Source organism: Anastrepha ludens, chromosome 3 (genome assembly GCF_028408465.1).
Source record: "Anastrepha ludens isolate Willacy chromosome 3, idAnaLude1.1, whole genome shotgun sequence".
NCBI lineage: Eukaryota > Metazoa > Arthropoda > Insecta > Diptera > Tephritidae > Anastrepha > Anastrepha ludens.
The window spans coordinates 10,070,830-10,085,605 of record NC_071499.1 but is presented as its reverse complement, the minus strand read 5'-3'; the positions used below and the strand labels follow the sequence as shown (position 1 = coordinate 10,085,605).

Below are 14,776 nucleotides of genomic sequence, written 5' to 3'. Positions count from 1 at the left end.
GTGCACAGCACCATGATTCAGACCATAACCAAAGAAAACGAGTAACATGGCTTTCACTTTTGACCGACTTTGACTTGGTTTTTTGCGTTTCGGCTCATGTGGATAGCGCCATTCAGCCGCCTGTTGAATGGTTTGCATATCAAACGTCTCATCACCTGTTATGATGCGCTGGATAAACGTTGGGTCCGAATTCACTTGCTCAAGCATGACTTCAGCCACCTTCTTCCAATCCATTTTTTGCAAGAAATTCAACTCTCTTGGAACGAATCGAGCAGCCACGCGTTTCATGCCCAATTGATGGTGTAAAATGTTGTAAATTGATTCGTGAGACACGCTAAGGTCACGAGCTACATGCCTCAAACTTAAATGAAGGAGCACCATTTCAGCACCATTTCGTCCGTTGATGAGCGACCAAATCGAGGCAAATCTTCCTCGACTTCTCGGCCCTCTGCAAACGCCTTATATCACTCGTAGACCCGTGTTTTTGATAAGGCACACTTGCTATAGGCCTTCTGCAACATTTTCAATGATTCGGCATACGAAATCCCGTTCAAAACACAAAATTTAAGACAAATTCTTTGTTCGATATTTTTATCCATAGTGAAAATCGCGGAGCACACCTGCGGTCGACTGATATAATTAAATGCAAAAAACAAGCTAATTGACAGACGACACTCTGCGACACTATAGAGGACAGATGTACCAACATTCCATTTAGTGTTGAGATGTTAGGTTAGGAATCTGATAGCAACTCTACTCTGAGCATTGCCGAATATTTTTATCAGCAGTGACCACCATATCACCGGTCAAGTGCCCGTCACTGTTTTTGTAGGGTACATATATATGAATGTATGTATGTTTGAACTGTGGAAAAGGCGTTGTCACGGTGCTGTCATGCTTTTTCTTCCATTCAAAGTGCATTATATGGAAAAAATACGCAAAAAAAAAAAATTTTCAGAAACCAATGCTATAATATTTTGTAGTCACTTGAAACTGCCACTTTGCTATACCAAAATTCAATGGGATATAAAACTGCATACCCTGAATATGCGGAGAATCGTAGGGTGACGAATAAATAGTGGTTAGAGCAAATCCACATGGAGTCATAAGACGGCGATTTAAAGGCGACTTGACGAATCAGAAAGAATTTTTAGAGTGTTTATGAACGCAATACGCGATGCTGTAGGATTTAATAGTACAGCGCTTCCAAGGAAGCGATACATTTATAGTCCTTTTAAGTCATTAAGGAGCAAAGGGCCGATCTTTTTTTTTTATTAATTTATTTTCATTTAATTTTTTTTTTTATTTATTTATTTTTTTATTTGTTTTTATTTATTTTTATTTATTTATTTGTTTTGTTTTTTTGTTTGTATTAAATTTTTTTTTTAATTTATTTATTTTAATTTATATATTTTTTATTTTATTTATTTATTTTTATTTTTTTTATTAATATTTTTTTTTTATTTATTTATTTTTTATCTATTTAGTTTTTGTTTTTTTTTTATATTGTATTTGTTTTTGATATTTTTATGTTTTTATTTTGTTTTTTTTTTTTTTTGTTTTGTTTGTTATTCTTTTTTTTTTTTTCTTTTTTTGGTTTTTTTGTGTGTTTTTTTGTGTTTTTTTTTGTGTTTTTTTTGTTTTTTTTTTATTTTATTTTTATTTTATTTTTTTGTTTTTTTTCTGTATTTTTTTGTAGTTTTGTGTGTGAGGTAGGGTTCAAAATACCTTCGCACTTAAAGCGACCGTCGTTGTTGTTGTAGCAGCTTAAACATTCCCCATACATATACGGAGAATGCTGCTGAAGTGACAGTCTTTGGTCGGATAAATCCGGAAATCCGAAAATTCCGACTACGTAGAACCGCCTGTCGTGGAAACTTTCGTCTACTGTGCTGGGTGGTGCGGCCACTACAACAATTTCTCCACTCCCTCTAGGGAGACACCCTTCCATGGACTACTTTCTTTATTACTTCGGGAGGGCTCAGAATGGCATCCATAAAGTACCAATTCTATTCACCCATATATGGGTTCACCGCATTTCTACCCAGCTTTCATGCTATTACCCAGTTGTTGTTGTTACAGTAGGAGCTTACTAAACCCTGCCAGTGCAATGTAGTTACCGGTCCTCTTCGTCTAGCGTCTAACGGAAGGCTTCCTGAGCTTTGCTGTTTCGTCAGGTTGGGTCCAGAGGGAGAAGAGCGTTAGCCTCGTCTTCTTATGTTTCGTGTCTGCGAGGCTGTCCTTTGTTGCACCGTGTCGAGATCTATCTTTGTTTTTCCGTAGTACGTCCCCGAGGTATCTCTTTACCGCGTTCCAGTTGTCCAGTCTGTCCTTGCGTTCGAGGACAATCTGCTTCCTCAGATTATCTCTTTCCGCGAGCTATCTGTCACAACCAAAATTGTGTGATCAGTGTCATCGCTCGGCGCTTCGCAGTATGCACTTGTGATCGCTTACTTTGCCCATGTGGTATAGGTATCTGCGGAAGTATCAGTGGCCCGAGAGGAACTGAGTTAAAAAGTAGTTCACTTCCACGAAATACCTTTTCCGACCCATTTGCCTATTGATGGAATGAGTTTCGCCGCCCAACTGTCTCGCGGTTCAGTATTCTGTGACGCATTTATCGCCCAATACATTTACCGCAAAGAAAAAAGTTCCACCACTTTGGGCCACCCAAATAAGGCAGTGACCAAAAGTACGAGAACAAATTGGCGTGAGTGTATCTTAAAACCAATATAAATAAAGCCATAGAAGGGATCCCACAGTCGTCGGATCTTAACACTTGACTCCGAAAAGTCAGTTACAAATTTTGATAGTAGAATTAACGTCGATTATCTTATACCTTTTCTACTACAATAATCGATTTTCGTATATTATATTATATTTTTTTGACTTCAATTAAAAATGTCAAAGCCAACACATTTCATGAAAGTCAAATATAATTTTTAACACTTGTATTTTCGAATTTTTTTAATATGTAAATAAATAGCAGAACTAAATTCTATTCTATTAACACCAGTTTTCATTTGGCTTCATATATTTTTCTTTCGAAAATATGCAGTTTTGGCACTCAAACTAAAGGATTGAAACACCATTTCGCAAAATTTTCTTAAAAATGTACATATTTGATTTCTTTATTTATTCTAAGAATTTAATTCGATTTCTTCTATGCATTCCAGATGCTGTCTGCATTAACTACTTGGCTGCCCCTTAAATAAATAAATAACATTGGGCAAAAGAATTAATGCAAAAAAAAAATAAAAATACAAATAAATAAAGTGCTAATACATTGGAGCAAATGAGCAGTCGGCTAGCACTACGTTGGTGAGCATTCAAAGCACACAAATCAGCCGGCCAGCCGATCAAATGTTGTGCTGAGCGCGCAAGTGCCATCGCGGTAGCCAGTGTTCTCTCAACTCAACACTCACTCGCAAAGCATACGATTTTTGGAACCAATTGGCGCCGTCACAAATTAACAGTCAGTATCCAAGAGTCGGCCGGTGTGTCCACGCCGTTGAAACGCACGCTGTGGCAGTGCAGCTGGTTTAGTTTTATTTTATTTTAGTGCTTGGCTTCACCAGCACAACTTTTGCTGACCGTCTATTTGAACAAATTTCTGAGAAAAAGATAGTAAGTAACTTACTAACTCAGCAGGGAATGCCGTGAAGTGATATGTGCTGACACGTGGAACGAAAAAATTTACTAAAACAAAAAAAGTAGAAAAACCGAAACGAAATTTATCTCAATTCAATTAATTCTGCAAGCATTTTGTATTTGCATATCAGTTTTCATAGCGTGGCAGTGCGAGGCTTAAGCATTTGTGTATAACATTTTGGAATAAGCAAATTAATAAAGTGACAGGAAACTGTGTTCCGGTGAAAACAACGCCCAGTCCCCCCCGCCTGTGACCCCGCCACAAAAAAATGACAACATCGGCATTTAAAAATCAGCGTAACAACGCATCGCATAGTGATGCGGAAGCTGATGGTCGCATTGCTAATGAAGCGAATGCTGCAAATCTAGATCACACAATAGAAAAAACGGATTCCGAAGAAGACGCTTGGTCATCCACCGGTTATAATTACATCAATCCATTTGTGCACCGGTTGCAGATTGACAATAACGTCGATTTGGCGAAGGTGAGTTTGTGTTATACATTTACTGCATATAAATAATCTCCTGCTACGGCAGGCGCCTTGACGATACGAATCTCAAAACTGATCTCAGGAGACTTTAATGCATCTCCTCCTGGAATGCAGCGCTTTAGCGCGGAGAAGGCTACGACATCTTGGCCAACTGCAGTAAGAAGAAAAGCACATACGCTCAATTCAACTCAGCTCCATCCTGAGTTTAATAAGGAAACTGAGTCTGGATGGGGTACTGTGATGAGTAGAGAGCACAAAAGATGTTGAGGTGGAAGTGCAAATCTCATAAAGAATCTAATATATAAATAACACTAGTTTACACCAAAAATGGTCCTCGACCAAAAGGCGTTTTTTAAACTTATTTGAGATCGCTGAAACCAAAAATGAATTTTTTTTTTTTTTCAAAGAACGGTTTCCGAGACATTCCCAAAAAACCTGTTTTTTGGGCAATAGTGCAGTTATTACCTGCAATCTCGGAAACAGTGCGCGCCATTTCTTTCAAGTGCATAAATTTCGAAAGGCACACAACCTGCATGGCAATATATAATTCGTGTCAATGGAAGTCGTAGTTTTCGCAAAACAGCTGTTGAAAGTTTAAAAAAAGGTAGTTTTGACATTTTTTACTAAATTATCAAAGTTGATTTTCTGGAACAAAAATATTTTTTTATATCGACATAAGATAGGTTTTCAGAAAGACAATTTTGTCACCTACATTTTAAGCCCAAGTTTGTCTGAATCGACGAAAAATTGTAGAAGTTATGACCCATAAAGTCAACACGTGTGATTTTGCAGCTTTTGACTTGGCTATGTTTGAGGTCGAAAATACGCTTTTACTCTCGAACTTCTTCTTTTATGTTGCACGGAATCTTCACAATAAAGCCGGGTCGATCCGATAACGTAGAAGATAGTGTCGAGGGAGGTTCATCGACCCCAGTTCAGGTCTGGCTGAAATAGCTTGTTGTTGTTGTTGTTGTAGCAGCATAAACATTCCCCATATATGCACGGGGTATGCTACTTATTTGATTGTCCTTGGCCGGATATAAATCCGGGTCGTTCCAGTTACGTAGAACCGACTGTCGTGATAACGGCTGAAATACTATAACTCTTCTTAGTCGGCTGAAACTCAATTCATTTCAATTGTGGTAACGAAAAAATCAACTTAATGGAAATATTTGTACACTGCGATTCCTATTAATTGGGGTTTAAATTGTCTTTTTACGCACAACAAAACTAACGGACTAAAAAGTACCACCTTAAATAAAATCATATCGTGGCGTCTCCACAATACTAAAATTTCTCTTCGTTGCCTGCAACTTTTCTTCCATTGCTACTAATTCCGTTGCTGCTAATATGTAAATATTCTCGACTTCTTTTTATTTGCTTGTCCAGATGAATCACTGGCATCAGTTATTCACTTTCAGGTTTCTTGTCGCGAATTTTCACTCACGGATAAAGTCACTGATTTGCATTTGGTACTTATCACCACTCATATTTGTTCTTTACTCTCATGCGAGTTACTCATAATTTCGTTAATATATTTAAATTAGATAAAAAAATCATACGATTTGTGCTTTCGCTTTTGTTTATTACGTTACTGCAACCTTCAGTCTATTAAAAAAAAAGAGTAAAGCCAGAAATAAAAAAAATATTCAGTTGGGAGCATCCCAACATCGCTGGCATGAGAAAATGAGCAGAGGAAGAGCTACGTAGTAAATTTATTCGTTTAATTAAGTAAACACACATTGATGTGGAGTCAGTAGTATGTGCCGGATATGAGTTTGTATTTACAATGTGGCTATGAGATTTTCCATACGCATGAAATTACTCAATTGGGTATTAGAAAAATTGCTAGAATAGACCGATTTACTTTGCTTGGTGGAAATAATTGCAAATCTAGACGGATTTCCACGCATATTCTGTGCGAAAGAATCTATGAAGAGTAAAATTTTAACTTGCATTTTTTGGGTTATACAATTAAAGAAAAAAATAATGATTTTTAATAATAATTTTTTTATATAAATTTTTTTTTTATAACATATTTTTGTTTTATGAAATAATATATATTTTTTATAAAATAATATATTAATATATTTTTTTTTATAAAATATAGTTTTTTTATAAAATAATATATTTTTTTTTATAAAATAATATATTTTTTTTTATAAAATAATGTATTTTTGTTTATAAAATAATTTTTTTTTATGAAATAATTCTTTTTTATGAAATAATAATTTTTTTTAATATATAAAACTAAAAAAACAAAATTAGTAATAAAAAATAGATATTTATTTTATAAAATTAAAAAAATATTATTAAAATTACTCTTTTTTTTATTATCTTCTTTGCCTCCCTCAACGGCAGCATCTTATTGTATTTCCATTCCGCAGATGCGACCCGTGATTTTTACTTTCTTTACTCAGAACGCCACACTCGTACAGTGGTGGCCAAATAATATGCAACTATTTGCTCTATTATTATTGCAATGTACTGGAAAAGAGGAAAACTTTAGAGCAGTTTCTTTGGTCATGTCCTGTATTAGCTAGAACCCGAATGAAATGCCTAGGAGCTCCACAATATGAGAAGCTAGCATGTCTCTCGGGGTTTGAGCTTCAGGGCTTACTTAGATTCGCAAAGAACCTAGGCTTATTACAAGAAGTCTACTACAAAGAAGCATAAAGGATCAATAGGTCTATGTGATGGCTTGCAGCCAATCTAACTTAACCTCTGAATGTTATACAGGGTGCGCCATCTTTTATGTCGGTATGAAAACATTAAATAACTTTGAAAAAAAAAAAAAAATTTTGACACTAGACGTTCCGGGAATTTTCGTTGCAGAAATTCAATTGTTGCATTAGCAGTGTGGCATGGCGCACCGTCTTGTTGAAACGAGTAACCGTCTAAACCTTTCTCACGCACTCGCGGCCAGACATAATGAGCCAACATCCATCGATATCGGTTCCCATCGATCGTTTCGTTTTCTCGGTAAAAATATGACCCAATGATGGTTTTGGTGCAAGAGCCGGCCCAAACCGTTACTTTGCGGTCATGCCATGGCGTTTCATGGCCCTCAGTTCCCCAAATGCGGCAATATTGTTTATTCACGCTGCCAGAGAGGTTAAAATGTGCCTCGCCAGTCATTAAAATTTCGCTTTCAAAAATTGGGTTCAGTGTCAACTATTCGAGCGACTATTTGGCCGTATTCCAAGCGACGTGAATGGTCTGTCGGCAATATTCTTGGTGTCAGGTGCACTTTATACGGAAACAAATTTAAATCATCCTTTAAAATGCGCCGCATTGTGGTTTCACAGACGCCAAAATGCTGAGCGCGTCGACGATACGACACTGTTGGGTCCTGGGCAACGGTCTCCCTCACTGCTTCATCAAGTTCATTGGAACGTCTTGGTCGTTGGTAAACGGCATGTTGACGGTCTCCTACTGTCCCGTGCTCAAAAAAATTCGACACCAAGCGATAAATAATATTGTCAGACGGTGCCTGTCTGCCGCGATACTTTTTGCGATATGCGCGTTGAGTTAGAACAATAGAATGATTATTTTCGATGTATAGCGTGACTATTTCAGCGCGTTGTTTCGGTGTAAAGTGATCCATGGTTGAAATTGTACTGAATTGACGAATCGAAAACATGTATGTTGAAGTTGATCGGTTGGTAAATGACAAAGTTATTCAGCGTTTACATACCGCCATAAAAGATGGCGCACCCTAATCATGTAAATATTAAAAACAAAAATTAATTTTCATTCGAAATGCTCACCATTTGCTTTTACACAAGCCTTCAAACGATTAGGCCATTCAGCTATTGCCGCAAGCACGGTTTCCATGGCTATTGATGTCGCTGCTCGAGACTCTCCAAATTTCTGTTAGGCCTTCGCAGGCTGTTTTCTCCAATTCTGACCACAAACTGTACACCAGTGGATTCTGGACTTCCAGACGGCCAATCTTCTGCGGCTATGAATCCAAGAATATTACTTTGTAGCCACTGCTTGGTGGTTTTTGCCTTATGGGCTGGGGCGGAATCTTGCTGGAAGATCTAACGCTCTCCATTGCAGAGATTATTGCTCAACTGTTTCATCACGCCTTTTAAGACATCCTTGTGGTACACTTTTGCACCGGTCTTAATCCCTTTTTCATAGAAATGAAGAGAGGTAGCGCCTTATAAGACACTCGCCATCGAACCAGCCCCCTGGATGCTGAACCCTGGGAACAACATTTTATAACTTCTTTAGAAGTTTTAGCATAGATTTGGTCGTTTTGCGTATTAAAAGCTTATTCAACAGTGAACATTTTTTAATCTGTGAAAAGAATATTTTCATGGCCGTTGACCGCATGTCACCAAAGAAGCTGCTTGCATCTGTCGAGTCTAATTTTCTTCAAGCCTGTTGTGAAAAGATGACCAGTTGAGCGGCGGAGGTCTTGCATGTAGAGATCATCTAGTCTTGACATGAATCTGGTCGATACATTCACTTCCCTGGCCATGATTGCTGGCCGAGGAGTGCTGCTGAAGTGACAGTCCTAATATATATAATTGTCGCGTACACTCTTTTTGTGTGTTTGGCCGAAGCTCCTCCTCCTATTTGTGGTGTGCGTCTTGATGTGGTTTCACAAATGCAGGGACTTACAGTTTCAAACCGACTCCGAACGGCAGATATTTTTATGAGGAGCTTTTTCATGGCAGAAATACACTCGGAGGTTTGCCATTGCCTGCCGAGGGGCGACCGCTATTAGAAAAATGTTTTTATTAATTTCGGTCTTTCACCGAGATTCGAACCAACGTTCTCTCTCTGAAATCCGAATGGTAGTCACACACCAACCCATTCGGTTACGGCGGCCGCCAGTGACAGTCATTGGCCGGATATAAATCCGGGTCGTTCCGGTTACGTAGAACCGACTGTCGTGGGAACGCGAATTTGTTCTCGCCGTAGGCATTGTGAAATTTGTCATTGAATTTATGGGAAGATTAAGTATATTGAATCGCAAACATTGATTTGGTTTTGGCAATTTAGGATCGCTCTTCAAAACTTTCTCACAAAAAGTGTAATCTGCAAAACCTTCTTACACGGATTCTGCTAAAATAACGCCTGTTTCAGAATCACGTATAGAATTATCCCGTTTTCTAACCCGGAAAACTTCCTTCTTTTTTATTTTCTGTATATATTTCTTGCTTTGATACGCTGGATGTTTTGTTACAATTGCAGCTTGTAAGATGAGGTAGTTATTATGGGTGCTGCTGACTTCCCTACTTTGCGGTAGGAAACAGGTTGCTGATTTTTTTTGGCAATGGCGAGTTCTGTCAAAGTGAAGTTCCTTGCTCGTTGATGTCTCTAAGGTTTCAAAGCTTCCTTTCACAACTGCAAGGTTTTCATTAGATCCAATCTGCTTCAGAAAATATAGGGGAGCTTAAGAGGCATATCCCAGTAAATTTCAATCTGTTTGTAGCATTTGTCCTGCCTGCTTTTTGAGGAACGCTATATCATTTTGAGCGACTGGAGAAGCCAAAAGTCCCAGAGCGCTTCGTCGCAAAAAATTTGAAGAGATTTGAGCGATGAAAGCTTTGCTGCAAACGCGTCAGAAATAGAGCGTTGCTCAATTTTCGTTCGCTCCGGCGCACAGTGCGGCCGATTCCCAAAAAGCTGGCCAAAAGTCGAAAAAAAAAGTTTCTAGATAGAGTTTTTTTGTCTTTGGGTTGGCTACAGTAATGCCTTGAGTAGTGAAAACCGTTCATAGCAACGCCCTGTACCCTAAGTATCCTCTGTATTTTCAGTCGCAACGTGGCCTTCGTTTGAGCATCGTATTACTGTCGATGAATAGTGAAAGTTGTACACATTTGAAAGATTTTGTAATGGAGTAAATTGAACAAAACCAAATGGAATCATCTTCGGAAGGTGAGTAAAATACGAGAAATCTTTAGTACATATCAATACCTCGACACAAAATTTTTAGCTGCAGCAATACGTAGATACATTTTTTGCAATTTTTTTTTATAAAATTTGAGTTTTCAAACTGTATAGTAATACAACGCCGTCATATGCTCAAAAAAGTAATGGTTACTGAATAAAACAAGATTCAGCTGCTACCACTTGCTAATCAGCGACCCCGAAAACATATAAATTTACATGCATCTTGATTATGTTCTTGAATATACGCTATTTCACGTGAGGGGGTGGCCAATAGGGGGGAAGGGGGTGGATTTTCAAAATTTTAAGATCAAATTCGTAATCAGCGACCCCGACAACCCCCGAGTAAGAAATTTTGAATCAATTACTTAATTTTTTGAGTTTTGGCCAGCTTTTCGGGAATTGGCCACACTGTGCGGCGGCATACAAATAAGCAAAATTTTCTCAGGTTTCAGCTGTTGTTGTTGTTGTTGTTGTTGTAGCAGCTCACTACATATCAGTCACATAACTTGCTGCACAGAGCGAGACGTGTTAATTGTTATAGGTTTAAAAGTCATCCCAGCGAAAGCTGCTGCCTGCATCGGGGGAGTTCGTGATATTTTGCAGTTCACGCACTTACCCGGCAGGGGGCGCTAAGTTCTCTCTAAGTGCGTAAATATGAAGCAAAGTCCGGGCCTTTTTAAACAAGTCTCTTATTCATAGACTCCACATACATACACATACATATGCATTTCTATGTAGGTCAATGAAATACCAGAAAAAGCGTTACTATTTTTCAAATTTGCTTTGATGCGTTCACATTTTTGTGGTTTAAAATACTTAGTTTCTCGCATGCAAATATTTGCTATTTCTTCTCTGTATATGCACTTGACTGCACTCAGCGCCATAATCAGCGCGTGGCAACTATGAAACCCCATTACAATGTAGCCCTTCTACTTACTCCGATTACCTTTCTGACAGTCTTCGGCATTTTTGCTTGGTTTTGGTCGTCGTTGATTCAAAAGTTTGTTTGCTTTTTTTCATTTTCATTTTTGCTTTCGCCTTTTGCTGCTGATTTCAATGTCGACATTGATGATGCGCTGGTGTATGCGAATTGGCCATGGCCCACACGATAGTACGACTTGCTTGTGCCGGCAGATGTTGCAGTAGGGTGTCAAAGAACAAGCGCAAGCATTTATATACATTGTATGTATGTATGTATGTATGCATCTATATATGAATTTGTATGTATGTGTATGTGGGTACAATCAATAACAACTCACTGTTTATTTATGTGTGGATTTATTTACTTCTGCTGCTGTTGACCGTCACACAAATAATACTTTTTATTTTTGACTAAATACCAATTTTTTCATTTTATTTTTCCATCTGTTTAATTTTTTTATCTATGGGTGTATTTATGTATACGAGTGGATTTTTGTATGTATGTCACTGAGTTTTTCTTGCAAAGAAAAATTTTAGAAAAAATGTGCATATGACCATTAAAATAGGTACACCCCCTCAAATAGAGTGGATATTTAATTGTTTGTAATGTGAGCGTTAAAATAAAGTGTACAGCGTACATCAGTAGTATTTTAGTAGTTGTACCGTAAAAAATACCGTTATATTTGGTTGTTTACTTCCTTTTTCGTGGCATTGAAACTTTTAATTTTCTTTAAATATTTTAATTGGTTGCGATCGGCAGTGTGAAAAGTTTTTGTCTACAGTAAATTAAATTCTACGGGTGGGCCATATAGCGTTTGAACCACCTATTTTTTTGAGAATGGTAACAGAAATGACATGTCAAATGTGTTCATAATTTACTTAAAGGTTTGACATTTACGAAATGGGACGCTATACTCTTGAACAAAATTGGGAAATATTGAAAACCTATTTCCAAAGTGGTGAGTCTTCTACTCAAACCGTGAGAAATTTGAAAAAAAAATTCCAAAGAAAGGATTTGCCAACAAGACAGTTTGTGGATCAATTTGTTAAGCGTGTTCGTGAAAGTGGATCGTTAATGGATAAAACAACAAGTGAACGTGCTCCTACAGTGCATACACCCGAAAACATTGCTGCTGTAGCCGAAAATGTGCGTGAACATCCAACAACCTCAACTCGTCATCGTTCTCAAGAATTGAACATTTCACGCACTTGTTTGAGGAGAATTTTGCATAAAGACCTCGGTATGAAGGCTTACAAAGTTCAATTGGTGCAAGAACTGAAGCCTAATGACCATCCAATGCGTTTTCGGTTCGCTCAATGGGCAGAAAATCTGTCTTGACTGTATAATATTCTCGCACGTGCTTTAGGACTCTTATTTGGTTTATCATTTCGGTTGGGTTCTACAATCTTTTTACATGATCGTCAACCTTCACTTTTGTGTACTTGAAGACTTGTCAAAAATCACGTTAAAAAGCAGAAAATCGTGTCCAGGGAAATGAATGTATCAACCAGATCCATCTAAAGACTAATTAGAGATGGTCTCCACATGAAAGCCTTCCGTCGCTCAACTGGTCATCTTTTGATAACGCGCTGGAAGAAAATTAAGCTCGATAGATGCAAGCAGCTTCTTTGGTGATATGCGGTCAACGATCATGAACATTTTTTTTCACAGATTAGAAAATGTTCATTGTTGAAGAAGTTTTTAATAAGCAAAAGAAGTTGAAGTTGCAGAAGTTTTTTTTCCCCCTCCCTTAATAACCAAAACGACAAAATCCATGCGTTCAGATTTATATTCAACTAAGGAGCATTAAGGTCGTCAGCAGCATTCTCCGTATATGTATGATAAATGTGTTTGCTGTTATAACAACAACAGCAACAACAACAACAACAACAACAAAATCTATGTTAAAGCTTCTAAAGAGGCGAAAAATGTTGTTCCCCGGGTTCAGCCTGGCCACCATCCAGCCTCCGTAATGGTTCAGTTGGGAGCGTCTTATAAAGGCGCTACATCTCTTCATTTCTGTAAAAAAGGGGTTAAGACCGGGTACCAGAAGGATGTCTTAGAAGGCGTGGTGAAGGAGTTGAGCAGTAATCTCTTCAATGGAGAGCGTTGGATCTTTCAGCAAGATTCCGCCCCAGGCCATAAGGCAAAAACCAATTCCTGGGTTCATAGCCGCCTGGTCAGTCACAGTTTGTGGTCAGAATTGGAGAATATGGTCTGTCAAAGACCTCACAGAAATTTGGAGAGTCTCAAACTGGCCTACTCGTTGGAAGGCTTGTATGAAAGCAAATGGTGACCATTTCGAATGAAAACTAATTTTTTGTTTACTTTTACGTGATAAAAAAAAGCTAACTTCATTAAAAAAAGGATTATAATTTCATATATATAATCAACAAAGCGTATTACGCCCACCTTAACTTGTTCAAGTCCCGACTTTTGTCTAAAGCTACAAAGTTCACTATGTACAAGACTCTTATTCGACCAATCCTAACATATGGTTGTGAGGTATGGACTCTTAAGGTTGATGATTGTGCTCAGATTGCTCGCATGGAAAGAAAAATGGATGATGGTACCTATAAAATCCGATTGAACTCTGAACTGAACGATCTAACTCAGAACGAGACAGCTGTGCGTTTTGTTAAAGCGCAGCGTATAAGATGGCTAGGTCATGTGATCCGTATGCCTGTTGACTGTACCGTGAAGAAGGCCAAAGGCAGACCGAGAAACTGTTGGATAGTCGCAGTGGAACACGATCTTAAGAAGCTGGGAATACGTAACTACGAAGCAACAGCTCAAGATTGGAGGAGCATTTTGAAGGAAGCTTTGACGCACCCCGCGTTGTAACGCTATGAAAGAAAGAGGAAAATCTATAAAGGATTTAACAAGTAACTGAACTTATGGCAGGACTAAATATATATCTATGTATATGAAAATATGTAGGGAAGCTCTATTTCGTGGCACATCACTGTACATTTATACACATGCAATACAAATATAGATACATTCGATTTTCTATTTATAGTGACTGTCTGTTTACTACCAACTACGTAAATATTATATGATAAGTTCAACGCCTCCAACTTGCCAAGTGGTACACCGACAACTATCGTTTTTTGTTGCTTTTTAAATAAACAGATCTGTAATACATTCCGAAACAATATTTTTCATTTCCCTTTCGTGTTGGATTTTTCAATACTGAGGAGCATCGATTCGATTCTTTTCAATGCAAATATGCAGAGCAAACACTTGAAAAAAAACAAAAAAAAAAAAAAAATTATTACATTAAAAATTAATAAAACGAGAATTTTCATTTTCAATAAAATGTTTCAATTTCTTCCAGTATATTATGGCTTTGGTAGAAATAAAAAATATGCTCATTATTTTTGAAACAATACTTTACTAATGGGGCTGCCTCGGCAGTAACGAATTCTATATCAATTTAGTTTTCCAAGACTGGTGCCGGTTTCTGGCTCTATCCTGCGACTGTATAAGCACCATTTTATTGATATTTAAGGACACTCGACACAAAAACGGCTTAAACGGTCTAAACGGCCACGGCGAGGTGGCTGAAAATGCGATTTCCGAACGTGGATAGCATAAGATCCATTACTTAGTTGTGAGGTGGCTTCCTTAAAACGAAACAAAAAAAAAAAAAAAAAATGGGCCTTTGATGCCACAATTATCCAAAAAGGAAAATACCGAAATAACAACAAAGGCTCTCATGATCTGCAAACGTCTCGCAGGAAAATCCTAGGTCTGTAGCCCAAGAATTTTCTGAGATGGATGTACATCATGCTAA

General features: G+C 37.8%; 1 protein-coding gene across 4 annotated transcripts in view; it reads left to right on the top strand.

Annotated features, from left to right (window-relative positions):
• Positions 1-14,776, top strand: part of LOC128856999 (lysophosphatidylcholine acyltransferase) — a 39,243-nt gene that overhangs the window by 2,350 nt on the left and 22,117 nt on the right. Inside the window, exons 2-3 of one of the 4 annotated variants that reach the window (XM_054092500.1) lie at positions 3,177-3,627; positions 3,783-4,136. The exons of 1 other annotated variant lie outside the window; for it this stretch is intronic. In XM_054092500.1, coding sequence (XP_053948475.1) covers positions 3,921-4,136 — 216 coding nt within the window. In that variant the 5' untranslated portion in view covers positions 3,177-3,627; positions 3,783-3,920. Of the gene's footprint in view, positions 1-3,176; positions 4,137-14,776 lie in introns of all 4 variants that reach the window. 2 more of the 4 variants (XM_054092498.1, XM_054092497.1) reach the window with 2 other exon arrangements.